Genomic DNA, 17,975 nt, shown 5'->3' with positions numbered 1-17,975 from the left:
GCAGCCAAGATTTCCAGTGATACAGTGACTTTTAACTCATTCTCAATAGAACATAGACGTTAGTTCAAATCCACGTTAAAACAAAAAATATTTAACCGAAAGAGATAACTAATATGTAAAATAGCGAAATAAAGATACGATACATTAATAAAGTGATTGCAAATGTCTTATCTCGTATTGGAATATTTGATCAATATGAAAGAACTCATAAGCGTGTAAAATAAAATATTTCAATTATAATTTGAATCGATCATTTTTTTTCCCATACGACATATGATTCATATGTATACGAAATCATGGACAATCAGCCTCGTATGCGACATTTGATATTTATATTATAAGAAATGTTACGAAGAAATAACAATAATTCAATGATATATAATGTGAAAATTAAAAGAATCAGTGTATTGTTAGTCAAAGGATCACATGATGAGACTTCCAATAACAAGAAATATAATATTCCATTTCGAGAGAGGTATTTTGTCAGAGAAAGAACTATATGTAGAGGGAAAAAAATATACAAAATAAATAAATTAATTAATCAAGTCATGAAAATAGGTGAATTGTAGCAATTGGGCACAATTGATGGTGCCTAGAAAAAGTAAAAAAAAGCAAGAATTTGGATATTCCATTGGGCCACCAAATTCTCAGCATTCACAGAGTGAAGGAATTGTGGTCCGAATTTTAGGGTGTCCGCGGTCTTAAACTTATAAACCTAATTTTTTTGCCGGTCTTATTACTCTATATTACTATCGCATTAATTTTTTTTTTTTAAAAAAATCAACTTCTATAAAATTATTTCCGCAACTCACAAAACGATCATTTTTTTTAAAAAACAAAAACAAAAAATCAAAGTGGTCGACAATCACTAGTGTCACGCCCCGAGCCTGAGCTCGTGCCTGCGTGACTGCATAATGAGCCTCTATAGCAACTACTTCGTATTCGTCATCGTTTTACGAAAACGATTAACTCAAGTTGCTAAAGAACTCAATTGTAGCTCATTATAAACTCATTTTTAATTCTTTAATTTTTAAGATACGAGACAAGAAGTATTATAATTAGTCTACGCACGCATGACATGTGCATGGACAGAGGGTCGTGCATTATACCCTCTGAGGCTCTGACCGGTAGGCCTCAGCATCTTGGATGTTGTGTATGTTGTATTGGCTTTTCAAAAGTTGACACAACAATTTTTTGGGTTTTCAAAATCCAACGTTGTGGATACCTTTGGGAGTGTGTGCATAAAGTAATGTTCTGACAGAAATTAAAATTTCAAATCAAAAGATTGCATGCCCAATATTTGAATCCATCCCACTTGTTAGGGATACTTTTGCAATCCAATGATAATATGAGGCCTTGTTTTTCTAGTCTCATTATTAGCAAGAAATGTGATTTAACTTAACAATCAACAGAAAACATTAATATTTTATTAAAAAAACGAAATGATCCAAAAGGAGGCGAAAGTTAAAAATAATAATAACTAGCGGCGACATATACATAACTTTTCAATTTTCGATTTTAGTACAATAACTTTTGAATTTTGACTATTTTGATCCATCGACCATATTTTGATCCATCGACCATCCTAATGTTCATTTGTTTGTCGGAAAACGCTCATTAGAGAGTGTCTAAAGCTAAAGTTGCCAATAAATTGCTGATTTCTAGATTTCGAAAGGAAATCAATTTATTTGGAATCAACTAAACATAAAAAAATCGAACAAATCAAACAAACTTTACAAGCATTCCACCAGAATCATTTAATGATTGTGACACTAAAATGTGCTTTAACCATAATCTAATCAGGCACTGCCGAAGTTTATGTAGAAGATTCTATGGATGACCAGATGGATCCAAATGCGTCACACCTTAATGACGTTGGTCACTCTATAGATAAGTGTGATAGTGGGGAATTAAGAAGAAGCTTACATAAATAATTTTGCCTTATATTCCCAAATGAAGGGCATTTCATAAAAAGATTGTTGACTAGAGGCTCGACAGATTTCCTCTGAAGTTGGTCTTGGAAACTTCTGAAAGCAACTCTTGAACGAAGTAGCTATTCTCCACAAGACCGTGGCTTCCTACCTTGACAAGTTCGTCCATTTAAAGACACATAGCAACAGTACTTCTCGACTATCTATGTACAACTAACTCAAGCTCAGAACAACCTGGATGTCCGAATTGACAATGTCGATCCAATCAACTCTTGGTAGACTGCTGCAAGAAATGATGAATTATATGCAGCGTGGTGATGCCAAAAAAAGGAAGAGATGAGAAAGCTAAAAGAAAGGATGAGAACACTACAAGAAATTCAATATACAACCACACTCAAAAGACAACGGTTTTTTAGAAACTGCTTTCTTTTTTTCTTTTAACAACGGTTTTAACGAATACAGTTGTCTTTGTGAATTTTTCTTTGTCAATTGATGGGTCAACGACAACGGTTTTAGAAAACCGTTGTCGATTAGCGTGTTTTTTGGACAAACAACAACGTTTCATTTAAACCGTTGCTATGTTTAGCGATGGTTTTACTAAATCCGTCGCTAAATTTAGCAACGGTTTACATTCTGTCGCTATATGTAGCGACAGTTGTAAGTAAAACCGTCGCTAATTTTAAAATAGCGACGATTTTGCTAAAACTGTTGCTATATTTAGAGACTGATTACAAAACCGTCGCTACATTCAGCGACTGTTTTTAAAAAAACCGTCGTTAATTTAAATTTGCGACGGTTTAATGAAATAAGCGACGGTTTAACCAAAAAAATCGTCGCAAATTGTCTATAAATATCACTGTTTTCATTTCATTTCATTTTCATTAACAACACTTAAAAGTTTTCTCTCTTACACGATTTTAATTTCGATTTAGTATAAATTTTTTCGTTTTATTTTTTGGCAAATTTTTAAGTGTTAATTAAGTTAATGAATATTGTTATCATAGTCAAATTGTAAGTTTTTTTAGATTTGTTAAATTATTAAAAGTAATTTTTTTTTATTTTACTGAAAAACTTATCGACGGAAATAATGAAATAACCGTCGCTAATTAGCGACAGTTTTTGAAAAAATGTCGCAAATGTAGCTATAACAACGGTTAAAAACCGTTGTCTTTGATCGAACCCTTTAACCGCTTTAACAACAGTTTTAAAATGGCTACGACAACGGTTTTTAGCCGTTGTCGTTTGGCATTTTTTTTGTAGTGGAAAGAGAGAAAAAGGAAGATTCAAGAGCATCATCACATGCGTAGAGGTGGTGTTGGTAGTGTAGAAGGAGGAAGTTGAAGCAACAGTCGGTTCAAATATCAGTGATAGGTTTTAGTATGTGTAACATGTTTTTATTGTTTTTTAAAAGCATGATAAAAATATCATTTCACTTAATGAAATACATTATCATTTCTCATTTCTTGTTCAAATTGATGTATTTAATTATTATGTTTGAAGTTTAGTTTTGTTATCACAAAAAAGAAGAAATTATTACATTATAATCCCTTAATTTTGGCGATAACAAACAATATCTAATTGTTATAAGATCCGGTCGTCATTCTATTTATTTCTAGGTGTCGAGCAGGAGTTCAAGAAGCCTAGCCGCATTGCTTTTTTGCATCGGATTCTTCGAGCTGGATCATACGAGTGTCTAACCTAACATTCAATAGCCCAACTAGACACTACCTAGTTATTTCTAACACTCTTTACTTGATATAGCCCTCATTTTCCCTCGCTCTCAAGTTTACTTTAGATCTTTTAGGATCAATCATGGCTTCTTACAACTACTCAAGCCTTTCTTTGAGTCCAAGTGTTGAGAGTTATTTAAACCATTGAATTAAGAGCATTAAAACGTTTAGAATTTGTATTATTTGTTTGAATTGTACCGAGAGTTTCAATTTAAGCAGAGAATAAGTCTTAATATATACTTGCTATGATACACCAGTAATTGCTAGCAACTTATATAAGATCCAGTGAATTAATGGTTTACGTAATTTTTGACGATAAATTTGGATGATATTTTTATATTTTACATTTTTGTTATTAGAAAAAACCTCATCAATAAAAAAAGTCAAGACAAAATTTTATTGTTTATATAGACAATTGTTGCTCTTGATAATTTTTTTTCAAACTTTATACCATGCTACTAATACCAATTATGATTTACAAAATCATATTCCTAAAAATATATATATTTAGAAAAATGCTGAAAATGAATCCATACATTATATAATGTTTAATCCATGAATTAACCGTTCACAAAGACGTGTATGCACGAGTGATTAATAAAAACAATACACGTAAAAGTAGAAAATAATACTTTTTCATTTGTTAAAGCCGGATAGGAGATACTTTTCACAAATTTGACACAAGATTATTCACTAGGTAAAAACACTCATCCGATGTGCTCTTCTTATAATCTAGGTCTCCGGCCCAGTCAACATATGTGAGACGATCTTGCTATATTCATTTATCATGCAATCGATAGGTCGGAATAACGACTAGGTGATTAGCTCTAACTGTCACCAAACCAAAGTGTTCCGTCATATCTAAACTACCAGGAGACATATTATCAGGAAGATGCCAATCAAAACAATGCACCAATTGCGCCACGATTAGCTGAACCACCGTTAGGCCCAACTGCAATCCGGGGCATCCTCTTCGACCAGATCCGAATGGTATGAGCATAAAATGATGCCCTCGAAAATCCACATTGTTCCCATGAAATCTTTCTGGTGAAAACATTTCAGGATCGGTCCAAACATTAGGATCCCTCCCAATAGCCCATATGTTCACCAAGACTCGTGATTGTTTTGGTATGTCGAATCCATCAACAACACAATCTTCCATCGAATGATGGATTAACAACGGGCCGACAGGGTGGAGCCTAAATGCTTCCTTCACAACAGAGTCCAAGTATTTAAGTTTGTTGAGGTGTGATTCATTTACCATTTGGTCCATACCCACAACTTCTTGCAGTTCTTTCTGAAGTTCTTTCATCACTTGAGGATGCTTAATGACTTCTGAAAGTGTCCATTCTATTGCTGCAGCTGAAGTGTCCATTCCAGCTAGTAACATATCCTGTTGGGTAAAATATGATGGAAAATCAGGTCTTAAGAGTACATGATATTCTAGCTAGTTTAAACGATTATAATAACAAGATTACAAGCTCTGGATTTTGTAAATATTGATTGTACAATTTGATCAAAATAGCAGAAAATTGAAAAATAGTGTAGCAAAATTGTACAGGCAAGTTGGAAAAAAATTGTTTTTTGCAATTTGTTATATATATGGTTAATTTGGAAAGTCCAATTCTGGCATATTAGTATGAAGTTGTTCGAGTTTAAGATCGGGGAGTGGAATTCTGGCGCATGGATTCAAAGAGAGCAAAATAATTACCAAGAGAACGGCCTTGACATGGCGACGATCGAATTCGAATCCGGCATTTCCAGACTCCATAATCTCCATCATCGTGTCAACGAAATCCTTTGCTTGCTTGTCCTCTTTCTTGTTCTCGACATGTTCATCGATAATCTTCTCCAAGAACTCATCAAAAATCTTGCTCAGATCCTTCAACCTACGAGCAGAACCCTGTAGATCTAGAAACCTAAGATATGGGAAGTAGTCCCCAATGTTAAAAGCTGCTGCCTCCTCCATTGTCGTCTTCATCACAGCTTTAAACCCTTTTTCGTTCAGATCTTTATCCTCGTACTTCTTCCCGAACACCATCAAACAGGTAATATCAGCGCTGAGATTCGCGATTCTCACGCTCATATCAACGGCAGCAGAACCAGCATGTTTCAGAGAGTCAACGAAAAGGTCGACTTCGGACTTCCTCATGGGCTGAAACTGTTTGATTTTGAGGTTGGTAAGCAGCTCCAGGGTACAGAGTTTACGCATGTTTCGCCAGTACGGGCCGTACTTCCCGAACACGATATTTTTCTGGCCATGGCTAAGGTAATAGGCAGCCTCATGGTGCGGCCTGTCACAGAAAACATGGTCGTATGTCTTCAGAAAGAGCTCGGCGGCGGCGGGGGAGGAGACGATTATGGTTGGCACGGAGCCGAATTTCGTATACATGATCGGGCCATGTTTTCGAGCTAAATGATATAAATCTTGGTGGGGGTTTTTACCCAACAGATGGAAATGACCTAAGATCGGAAGAGCTTTTGGTCCAGGAGGAAGCTTGTTTTTCCTCCTCCCGAAGGGAAGCAGTTCTTGAAGAAGATAGAGAAATAGGATTGTTGATATGGATATGATCCAAATCCAAGCCATTGAAGTTAGACGATTGCAGAAGAGATGGATAAAGAGATTTATTGAATAAAATCAAAACTGAACAATTTATATTTATAATCGGAAATGAATTATTGAGTTTCATATATAGTTTTTATTTTTTTCATAACAAAAAATTTTGTGATACGATTTTAAGAATCAATTTATGTAAGACGATTTTTATTTGTCTCACTCATGCAAAAAAATTTATTTTTAATATTAAAATTTTTTTATTATTATAAATACGAACAAAATTAATCTGTCTTTCAGAATTTATGCGTAAAACAGTCTCATAATATACCTCCAATTTCTTTATTACAAAATTTGATGGTTTCTTGATTTGATGAGCCCTAGTACTATTTTATATAGTATATAATTAGCCTTCAACCGTCACATGAGCATATATTTATATATCTACAAAAGATTATTTTTATTACAATTTTTAATCATATATAACTAATTTGATTTAAATAAAAAAGAATAAAAATATATAAATATTTATAACTATGTTAAGTTTTAAATTTTTTAAATATTTGGTTGGTTGATTGAAAAATTAGATAAAAGAATTAGTTAAATTAGGGAAAAATTTAAGGATAATAAAAATATTAAGTTTCACCAACACACTAATAAGATGTTTAACTTTAATATATGCTACTATTTATCGCACACGCGTTTTGTGAGCGTGTATATATATAATAATTACAATAATTTTAAATAATATATAATTAATTTAATTTGAATGAAATAAAAAAATATAAATATAAAAAAATATTTATAATTATTAAGTATTAAATAATTTGTATTATTTAGATCGTTGATTAAAAAATTAGTGAGAGAAGGAAATGGTTTAACTTCGAAGTCATATATATGTATAAATATATTTTATTAGAGTAGTCTTTCTAATTGATTAAAAAGAATGGACATTTTTTTTTACATGTGATTCAAATTTAGATCACATTTTCTTCAAGCAGATTCGGATCATAATTTATTAATAACACAAAGTAAAAAAAAAAAAAATTGGATCCAAAATGAATTGTTGAGTGTCAAATATAAAATATTGAATTATTGTACTTATAATATATATATTATTAGTCCATCTCTCTTCCTACGGGGGTTGCGCTATTTTGGCAATATATATATTATTAGGCCATCTCTAGCTTTTTTTCTTTCAACGGGGCTGCTCACATGTTTGTTTGTTTGTTTTTTATTATATGTATTTATTATAAATATTTGTATTATAAATATTATTTAAATAATAGTAGAATATTTATTTTATTATTTTAACAATTAGATATTTAATCATATAAATTTAATAAATAATAATTATTGATTTTTAAAATATTTATTTATTTATGTTAATTATTATTAATTAAGGATTAATTTGATTTAATGATTTATAATAAATATAATTATAAATACAAATGTTTAATTAAATTATAAACTTAAATATTATTATTTAAATTTATTAATAATAAAATCTTAGTCATAATTAAAAATATATTAAATGAAATATAATAACTAATATACGTACAACAAAAGGACTATTTCGAGAAAATTCTTTTTTGTGTAAGATTGAAGTAAATGGGTTGGAGATGAATATTGTATTTGGTGCAGAAATCACACTATTTTAGTGTAAAAGTTGTACCAATATTGATTTTGTGATCGGAGATGGCCTTATACATATATAAGTGTAGAATTGTGTGCTATATATAATAGGTTTTTCCAAAAATCTAATGCTAAAAAAATGAGATTAATATTATATTTAATAATGTTCCAATTTCCTAGTTGTGCAGTTGGTGGTGTGATTCGTGATCATGGGGGACAACCGATTTTGGCTTTCGGAGAATTGATTAACAAGGCCCAATCTGTTACAATGACCGAGCTTCTTGCCATCCAGGTTGGCTTGAACGTCGCTAGGCAGCACAACATTCAGATTCATCAAATCACTTCGGACTCTCTTCTTGCAGTGCAAGCAGTCACAAGGCCAGAAGAGGATCTTAGTTATGTGGGTTCAATTGCTACGGATATTAGCATACTTATGGAGGCACTCGAGAGCCCTCATCTTATTCATGTTAGGAGATCGGCTAACCGGGTGGCTCACTCGGTTGCTGCTTTTGCTTTTTCATCCTCCTCTCATTTTGTTTGGGGGCATGGATCTTTTCCTTTGTGGTTGATTAAACTTCTAATTGAGGACCTATCTTCTTCTTAATAAATTACAAGATTTCAGTTGTAAAAAAAAAATAATGTTCCAATTTCCAATCGATTATAGCAAGACATTTGATAATATAAAATATATTTCAATATTTGCATCGATTAAAGCTTTTCATTAAATTTTAATTTGGTTTTCAGTTTTTCTTTTTAATTCCATATCAAGTGCTTCTTTATTATTTAATAAAATTAAATATTTTAAAACAAATAGAAAAAAATTAATGCATTTAAATGTGAAGTTTTTCAATTTTTTTAATACACATTTGAAACAGATATTTTTTTATAATTATAAACTATATTGCATTAATTATATAATTTCATTTAATTTTTGTTATGATTTTGAGTTTTGTGTTATTAAGTATTATATATTTAGTTCTCACTACTTTTTAACAAATTAAATAAAATTTATATAATCTTATATTTTTGAACTTTTTAAAAGTGCGTTATCGTTAATTTTTTGGTATATTAAATGTCTACAAATTATGATTAATAATATTATTATCATTATTTTCATAATTAGAAATTTAATATAAATATATTTTAATATGTTGCCAAAATTAATTATGATTTTAATCAAAAGTTATTAATATAATAAAAATGACATAAAATTTGACTTTTTGAAATAAAAAATTGATAGATTAAATAATATATGATTTTTAAAATTTTTTATTATTAACATTTCTACGATATAATAATTTTTATAATAATATTTAAAATTTAAATATATTTATTATATTATATTAATAATTTTAAAATAATTACCCAAATACTAAATATTTATTTCGACTTTTAAAATCTATCGATAATGAAAGAGTGGGGACATTCAATTAATTTGCAGGCCTGCAGTCAACTTCGTTTGTATAAATTATCTAGAAAAGTACAGGTTCAACGACTTTTAGACACTGACTGACCCAACTCTTCGGGGGCGTTTGAGTTGACACGTGAAGGTCGGGATATCGGGAAATTGGACGTCAGTCTCACGTCGTCGATTTTGTTTTGTTCAGTCTTTGAGTACTTTTTTAGTATCACATTTCCAAATGAAGTGTACCATATTTTCTACATGAAGTGTACCACATTTTGTATGACATAGTACCATAATTTTGTGGATAAAGAGTGAACCCAAAGAAATATTTTGATTGGAGATTTTTCACTAACTTTCTCTCGGGATCTCAAAAAATTCCATGTCATCATTTTTTTAATAGCAACATTAATTAAAATAAATGCATCCAACGTTATGAAGCAACAAATAAAGAGTGGTGGATCATATGGCAAATAAATAAATTCTTGGGAATAATGCCAATTGATTTGACATGTTAAATTTTTTTTTATAATAAGATAAACAAATAAGAGAGTGTTATCTACGTGATATAATATTAGACAAAGTTATCTTGTCTTTATATTATAAAATTTTGATCAATATAACATATTTAACGAGTTTTAATGATTTTTCTAGATTTTAAAAGTTTGGAAATATTTAGTCAAGACTTTTGTATATCATGTAGAAGTCTAATGATATTTAAAATAGACTTTTATAGAGTTTTAAAAAGTCAAGTGATGTTCAAATTTGACTTTTAAAAACTCTATAAAAGTCTATATATATTCAAAATTTCAATATATTTTTAATAACTTTATGAAATTCATTTATATACAAACATTAAATCCTATGATACAACTATGAATTGTCAAAAATTGTCTTTGGTTCAATGGAAAATTTTGGATGAATTTTAAAATTTCGAACTCATATACAAATTTTTTTTCTCAACTCACATCACATCACATTTATTATCTTCCAATTTTGTTTTTTCTCTCATCTATCTCTATCACTCTCTAATTTTAAAAATTTAACTCTTTATACACTTTCTTTTCTCTTTTCAGATTTTTTTTTCTGATTGCTGATTTAATATTTTTTATTTTTAATATCATTGAAAATTTTGAATTTTATAACTGATTTTGTGATTTTAATTTATGATTTATATAAATTAACATAATATTCAATAATAACAAAAGATGATTAAAAAAAATAACGTTACTTAATTCTTAATAGTTGAATAGTCTAATAACAAGTATAATAAAAATATAAAATAAAAATTAAGATTTTAATCTCTAATTTATAAATAAATTTTATGATAAAATTGGTAAAATAATTTGTTTCCTTTTTTAAAAAAAATTATATTTTATTTCTTTATTTTATGACTTCTAATCTTGAAATTCTACCATGTTTAAAATTATAATCATGAATTTTTTAATAAAATTATTACACTAAATAAAAGAAAATGTCATAGAATTGAAATTAATAGTACTTTTTTTAATAAATAAAATCAAAAAAAATTATTAATTTTTTGACTAAAAATTGATTTTTTTTAAAATTCATTTTTAACATTTTCATTTAATATGTAAACTATCATATTTTTATAAAAAAATTATATTCACACCATGGTAAGTAATATTTTTTTCACATTTTCAAACACAAGATTAACTAATTTTTTTAAGAAAATGACATCCTCAAGTGTGTATGTGTGTGTTTGTGAGTCTATATTATTATTATCAATTTAAATGTATTTGAGGATGTCATTTTTATATAAAAAAAATGCGTAATTGATTTTTATAAAAACATTAATCCTGCTGTGAAAAAGTAAAAATTTACGGTAAAAAGTAAAAATCTCAAACTCTCAAAATTATCACACTACACACTTTATAATATTTTTCTCTCAACTCAATTGTGATTTTCTTCACAAATGAGAGATCTATTTATAGAAAACTTTTACAAATAATCCAAAATTAAATTACATCATTACCTTCATCATCACACACAAATTTCAATATTCAACACCTAATTTTATCTAATTTTCAACATTCAAATATTCAATACACACATTTTAAATATTATTTTTCAACACTCCTCCTTGTGATGATGATCATAATGATTGTCTTCATTACGTGTTTTTATAATGTCTCGTTAAAAACCTTACTAGGAAAAACCCATTGGGATAAAAACCATAGTAAGGGAAAAAGAGTGCAGTCACGTAAACTCCCCCTCATGTTGACACGAACAATTCTTCACAAATTTCGTAGATTGCGCATCCCAATATTATATATGTGCTTTCTGAATATTGTCGTAGGAAGTGCCTTTGTGAAGAGATCTGATGAGTTTTCACTTGATTGAATGTGACGAACATCAATACATTTATTCTTCTCAAGCTCCTTGGTGAATGCGAAGAACTTAGGAGGAATATGTTTAGTTCTGTCGCTTTTTATGTATTATTCTTTCATTTGAGCGACACATGCAACATTATCTTCATATAGTATCACAGGCTTCTCGTCGAATGATAATCCGCATGAGATTTGGATATGTTGAGTCATTGATTTTAACCACACACATTCACGGCTTGCTTCATGTAGTGCAATAATCTCGGCATGATTTGATGAAGTTGTTACAAGTGTTTGTTTCTGTGAACGCCAAGAAATTGCAGTGCCTCCACGAGTAAATACATATCCAGTTTGAGAACGTGCTTTGTGTGGATCAGATAAGTATCCAGCATCGGCATAACCAATTATACTTGGATTAGCATCTTTTGAATACAAAAGTCCCAAGTCTGTCGTTCCTCGTAGATAACGGAATATATGTTTAATTCCGTTCCAATGTCTCTTTGTTGGATATGTGCTAAATCTTGCCAATAAATTTACGGCAAAAGATATATCAGGCCTTGTACAATTTGTAAGATACATAAGGGCACCGATAGCACTTAGATATGGTACTTCTGGACCAAGAATATCTTCATCATCTTCACATGGACGGAATGGATCCTTTTCTATGTTTAATGATCTAACAACCATTGGAGTACTTAAAGGATTTGATTTGTCCATATTAAAACGTTTAAGGATCTTTTCTGTATAATTTGTCTGGTGAACAAATATTCCACATTCTTTTTGTTCAATTTGTAAACCCAGACAATACTTGGTTTTTCCAAGATCCTTCATTTCAAATTCTTCTTTCAAGTATGACACAACTTCTTGAATTTCCTTATTTGTTCCAATGATGTTTAAATCATCAACATATACAGCAATAATTACGCATCCGGATGTTGTTTTCTTAATGAAAACACAAGGGCATATTGAATTATTTACATATCCCTTTTTCATCAAGTGATCACTTAGCCTATTATACCACATTCTGCCGGATTGCTTCAACCCATATAATGATCTTAGTAATTTCACAGAATAACATTCTCTGGGTTTTGAACTTTGTGCTTCAGGCATCTTAAATCCTTCAGGGATTTTCATATATATATTACTATCAAGTGATCCATATAAGTAGGCTGTAACAACATCCATAAGACGCATTTCTAAATTTTCAGATACTGCCAAGCTAATCAAATACCGAAACGTAATTGCATCCATCACAGGAGAATACGTTTCTTCATAATCAATTCCAGGCCTTTGAGAAAAACCTTGTGCAACAAGTCGAGCTTTATATCTTACTATTTCATTTTTCTCATTTCGCTTTCGAATAAAAACCCATTTGTATCCAACAGGTTTTACACCTTCAGGTGTAAGGACTATAGGTCCAAAAACATTACGTTTATTTAGCGAATCCAATTCAACCTGGATGACATCTTTCCATTTTATGCAATCCTGCCGATTTTTACATTCACCAAAAGATTTTGGTTCATGATATTCATTATTATTTATGATGTCGATTGCCACATTATAAGAAAATATATCATCAATTTTTTCTATATCTTTTCGGTTCCATATTTTTCCAGTATTAATATAATTGATAGAGATTTCATGATTCTCGTCAGTTTGTGGTTCTGCCAGAACATTTTCATCATCATGTGTTTCTTCAGGAACAACATTCTCTATTTTGTGATCATCATGTGTTTTTTCAGGAACATCATTCTCTATTTTGTGATCATTGTGTTTCTCTATGAATTTTTTTTTTCGATGATTTTTATCCCTGGAACCGATTGGCCTTCCACGCTTCAGGCGTTTTACGACATCATGACTTTGTTCAATTTGTTTCTTTGGAATTTCAATTCGAGCAGGAGCATTTACAGCATGTATATATGATTTAGTTACCCCTTTTGTATCTGTAAATGCATCTGGTATTTGATTTGCTATTCTTTGCAAGTGCACAATTTGCTGTACATCTTTTTCACATTGTTGTGTTCTTGGATCCAGATGTAACAATGATGATACATACCATGTAATTTCTTTTTCGGTATGTTTCTTGTCTCCCCCTAACATTGGGAAGATTTCCTCATTAAAATGACAATCAGCAAAACGTGCTGTGAACACGTCGCCTGTCTGAGGTTCAAGATATCGAATGATTGATGGACTATCATAACCGATATAAATACCAATCTTTCTTTGAGGTCCCATTTTCTTTCGTTGAGGTGGTGCAATAGGCACATACACCATACATCCAAAAATTCTCAGATGAGAAATGTCTGGTTCTTTACCAAATGCAAGCTGCAATGGGGAGTATTTATGATATGCACTTGGTCTGATGCGAATTAATGAAGCAGCATGTAAAATTGCATGTCCCCATATAGAAATAGGGAGCTTTGTTTTCATAATCATTGGTCTAGCAATCATTTGCAGACGTTTAATCAATGATTCAGCCAATCCATTTTGAGTATGTACATGAGCAACAGGATGCTCAACAATGATTCCCATAGACATACAATAATCATTGAAAGTCTGGGAAGTAAATTCACCAGCATTATCAAGTCTAATTTTCTTGATTGTATAATCGGGAAATTGATTCCTCAATTTTATTATTTGAGCAAGTAATCTTGCAAATGCAACATTTCGAGTTGACAATAAACATACATGTGACCATCTGCTGGAGGCATCAATCAATACCATAAAGTATCTGAATGGTCCACATGGTGGATGGATTGGTCCACAAATATCACCCTGAATACGTTCAAGAAACATTGGTGATTCAGTTTGGATTTTGGCTGGTGATGGTCTTATAATAAGTTTTCCAAGAGAACATGCTTTACATTGAAACTTATTATTCTGAAAGATCTTCTGGTCTTTCAATGGATGACCATGTGTATTTTCTATAATTCTTCGCATCATTGTTGAACCAGGATGTCCTAATCGATCATGCCAATTGGTTAATATTGAAGAATTATCAATTACCATGTTTGATTCAATGGGACGTATATGTGTATAATGCAATCCAGTAGGGAGCATTGGTAGTTTTTCAATCACATATTTCTTTCCTGATTTATATGTGGTAAGACACATATATTTCTCATTCCCTTCATTCATTGTTTGAGTATCATACCCATGGGAATATATATCATTAAAACTCAACAAATTTCTTTTCGATTGTGGTGAATATAAAGCATCATTGATCAAAAATTTTGTACCATTAGGTAACAAAAATTGTGCTTTACCACATCCTTTAATCAAGTCTACAGGACCTGATATTGTATTCACCATTGTTTTTGTTGGTTTTAGTTCCAAGAAATATCTTTTATCTCGGAGGATAGTGTGTGTTGTACCACTATCAGGTATGCAAACTTCAGCTTGGTTCGTAGCATTTTCCATATTTGAACTTCAAAAAAATATGCAATGAAATAAAATTATTGACAATAAAATATAATACAATATAACACACTATAAAACATTATCATACGAGTACATGGAAAAATAAAATTTTTTACATATTTATTCCACCAGCAAATTGATCATTATCTGAGAAATCAATCAGAAAATCTCCAGCATCAAAATGAGTTGAGCCACTTAAAGGTTCACTGTGTTCAGTAAAGTTGGTCTCATTTTCTTTCTCCTTTATTGATTCTTTATAAAGTTTACAAAGGTGCTCAGGGGCTCTACAAATACGGGACCAATGTCCTGGAGTACCATATCTGAAACAAGAACTTTCAAATCTTTTTGAGTGATTCCCATTAACACTCATATTTTCTTGATGCCTTTTCGGTGGGTGGTTTGGGACGCTCTTTTGAGATGAGTTATAGAAATAACTATCTCGATTCTTTTCAAAATCACGGCCGCGTCCACGACCATGACCACTTCCACGTCCCCGTCCACGACCACGACCTCGATTTTGTCTTCGACCAAAATCTTGTCTATAACTTTGATTTTGGTTTTCAGGTTTAAATTCATTTTTGCTTACATCATTTACTTCTGGAATTGCTGTTGATCCAGTTGGTCGGGACTGATGATTTCTCATTAATAGCTCGTTGTTCTTTTCCGCCACAAGAAGACAGGCGATGAGCTCAGAATATCTCGCAAATCCACGCACTTTATATTGATGCTGTAAAGTTATATTTGATGCATGAAACGTGGAAAATGTTTTTTCAAGCATTTCCGATTCTGTGACTTCATGTCCACAAAATTTTAATTACGAGATTATTCGATACATCGCCGAATTGTAATAACTTACTTTCTTAAAATTTTGGAATCTCAACATATTCCATTCATCACGGGCGGTCGGAAGTATAACTTTCCTTATATGTTCAAATCTTTCTTTTAATCCTTTCCACAGAGCCATTGGATCTTTTTCGATGAGGTATTCACATTTCAAACCTTCATCAAGATGTCGGCGCAAAAATATTATAGCTTTTGCGTTTTCTTGTGATGAAGATATACCATTTTCTTTAATAGTCTCGCTTAGACCCAATGACTCAAGATTCATTTCTACATCGAGAGTCCATGGCATATAATTTTTTCCCGTAATGTCGAGTGCAACAAATTCGAGCTTTGTCAAGTTTGACATGGTGGTACTAAAAAAAATTACGATGCATTTTATTAGTTAATGAATATTACAATACAAAGTAATGGATAAACAACAAATACAAGCATTCGTAAAAATAAAGAAAACACACGAGGAGGATATTCTCCGATAAGTACAAGATTCGTGAGTATTATAACCAAAATAATTAAAAATAACTTTGTGAAAGCCATCTTCTTTTTTCTTCAAAAATTTGATGAAGAATAATTTTAGAGAAGAAGAGAAAGTTGGAGTGATTGAATATGTTTGTGAGATCATATTTATAGGGCAAAAACTAGCCGTTTTGTTACCGTTTATGACCGTTGGTGTACAAGAAAATAAATGTATGTATTTGTATAATTTTATGGTAATAATATGGTGTATATAATATTAGTAATGTTTTAAATAATTATGTATATCATATCACATTATTATAATGAGGTGTCATAAGATATTTTGTTTAAAAACCTTATAGACTTTTATATTTATCGTATCCCTTACCGGGAGTGTGGGATGTCATCTTAACATCCTCCCAGGATTTATAACAAGTTTTTGAAAAATTTATTTTATTATAACATTATATTATATATTAAGTATATTACTTTTGCCACATATTGCATCATTTGTTATTGACGATTTCTAAAAATTGTAGTTATGATACTAATTATTTTGCATAATAGCAAAAAATATATTGACAGCTAAATAATTATCGATGATTATATAATTTGATCCCAAAATTTATGAGATAACAAATAAATTGTTGAAACGTCATCTTTTATATTCTTGTTATTCTTCAGGAATAACTTAATTCAAATTGGATTTAGTAAATTAATTGATCGATCACACTTCTAGCGTATTTTACATTTATTTACAAGTAAAGTAAGATATGATCATGCAGGTGATCGATTTCTTTCAAAACGATCAGCCTCCATTATTCTTGAGATTGAGATATTCACTTATTTTTTAAAAAGGTTTATCGGTCCATTATTCTAAATGTTTCAGTAGAACATGCTCGTCTAAAGAGACAAAATATTATAATTTTTTATGTCAAAAATATTACTTATTATTATAAATATAAACATAATTAATCCGTTTATAAATAAAGATATGTGAATACATTAATGTGTATTCAAGTTTAAAATAAAATTAAATACTAATAAAACATAAAATTACAAAACTGAAACATAATTTTGAAGAGTAAAAAAATCAAAAAGCAAAACCTGACAATTTAAACGAATATATCGATTATTTTTACATTATTTTATCATTGACGTGAGTGAATTTGCACTTTGTCTGTCAACATCGTGGTTGCCGAAATTTATTTCAACAGTCTGCATTCAACTTTTCGTTTCTGCGTAAAATATCTTGAAGGATTTGAACAGGCCAATGCTAGACTGGAACTTTAATTGTATGCGGACATATATCGACAGAGTCAAAAATATAGTTCTGTATGAGTTAAAATTTTAAATTTTAGAATTTTTTAATATTATAAATTGATATATCCGAACTAATATCATATTATTTCAAAATTAAACAAAATTTATATATAAATTTTGTTAAAAAAAATTGGACCACCCGAACTTATATATATATATTCAGTGTTGATCTTAAATACGGCTACAAAGGCAATAAAAAAAGATGAAAATTCTATTGATTGACTAGAGAAAAATCAAACCTTCTTTTATATTGGAGTCCCGCACGTATCCCGTGTTTATACAATTGATAATTATTCGAACTTGATAGTTTTTTTTAATAATTTCAAAATATTATAT

At 30.3% G+C, this 17,975-nt stretch overlaps 2 protein-coding genes across 2 annotated transcripts; one reads left to right on the top strand and one right to left on the bottom strand.

Moving 5' to 3' along the window:
* Nucleotides 1-4,402: 4,402 nt before the first annotated feature.
* Nucleotides 4,403-6,300, bottom strand: LOC140964986 (cytochrome P450 71AU50-like). Its single transcript, XM_073425005.1, has 2 exons — nucleotides 5,373-6,300; nucleotides 4,403-5,054 (listed from the first exon to the last, which is right to left on the bottom strand). Exons 1-2 carry the CDS (start codon nucleotides 6,246-6,248, stop codon nucleotides 4,440-4,442), a joined length of 1,491 nt encoding a protein of 496 aa, XP_073281106.1. The 5' UTR covers nucleotides 6,249-6,300; the 3' UTR covers nucleotides 4,403-4,439.
* Nucleotides 6,301-8,013: 1,713 nt separating this feature from the next.
* On the top strand, nucleotides 8,014-8,454 carry LOC140964658 (uncharacterized). Its single transcript, XM_073424525.1, has one exon. The coding sequence runs from the start codon at nucleotides 8,014-8,016 to the stop codon at nucleotides 8,452-8,454; it is 441 nt and encodes a 146-aa protein (XP_073280626.1).
* The last annotated feature ends 9,521 nt before the right edge of the window (nucleotides 8,455-17,975 follow it).

Source organism: Primulina huaijiensis, chromosome 18 (genome assembly GCF_012295235.1).
Source record: "Primulina huaijiensis isolate GDHJ02 chromosome 18, ASM1229523v2, whole genome shotgun sequence".
Taxonomy (NCBI): domain Eukaryota; kingdom Viridiplantae; phylum Streptophyta; class Magnoliopsida; order Lamiales; family Gesneriaceae; genus Primulina; species Primulina huaijiensis.
Note: the sequence above shows the minus strand (reverse complement) of the source record. Positions and strands in the feature narration are given on the sequence as shown.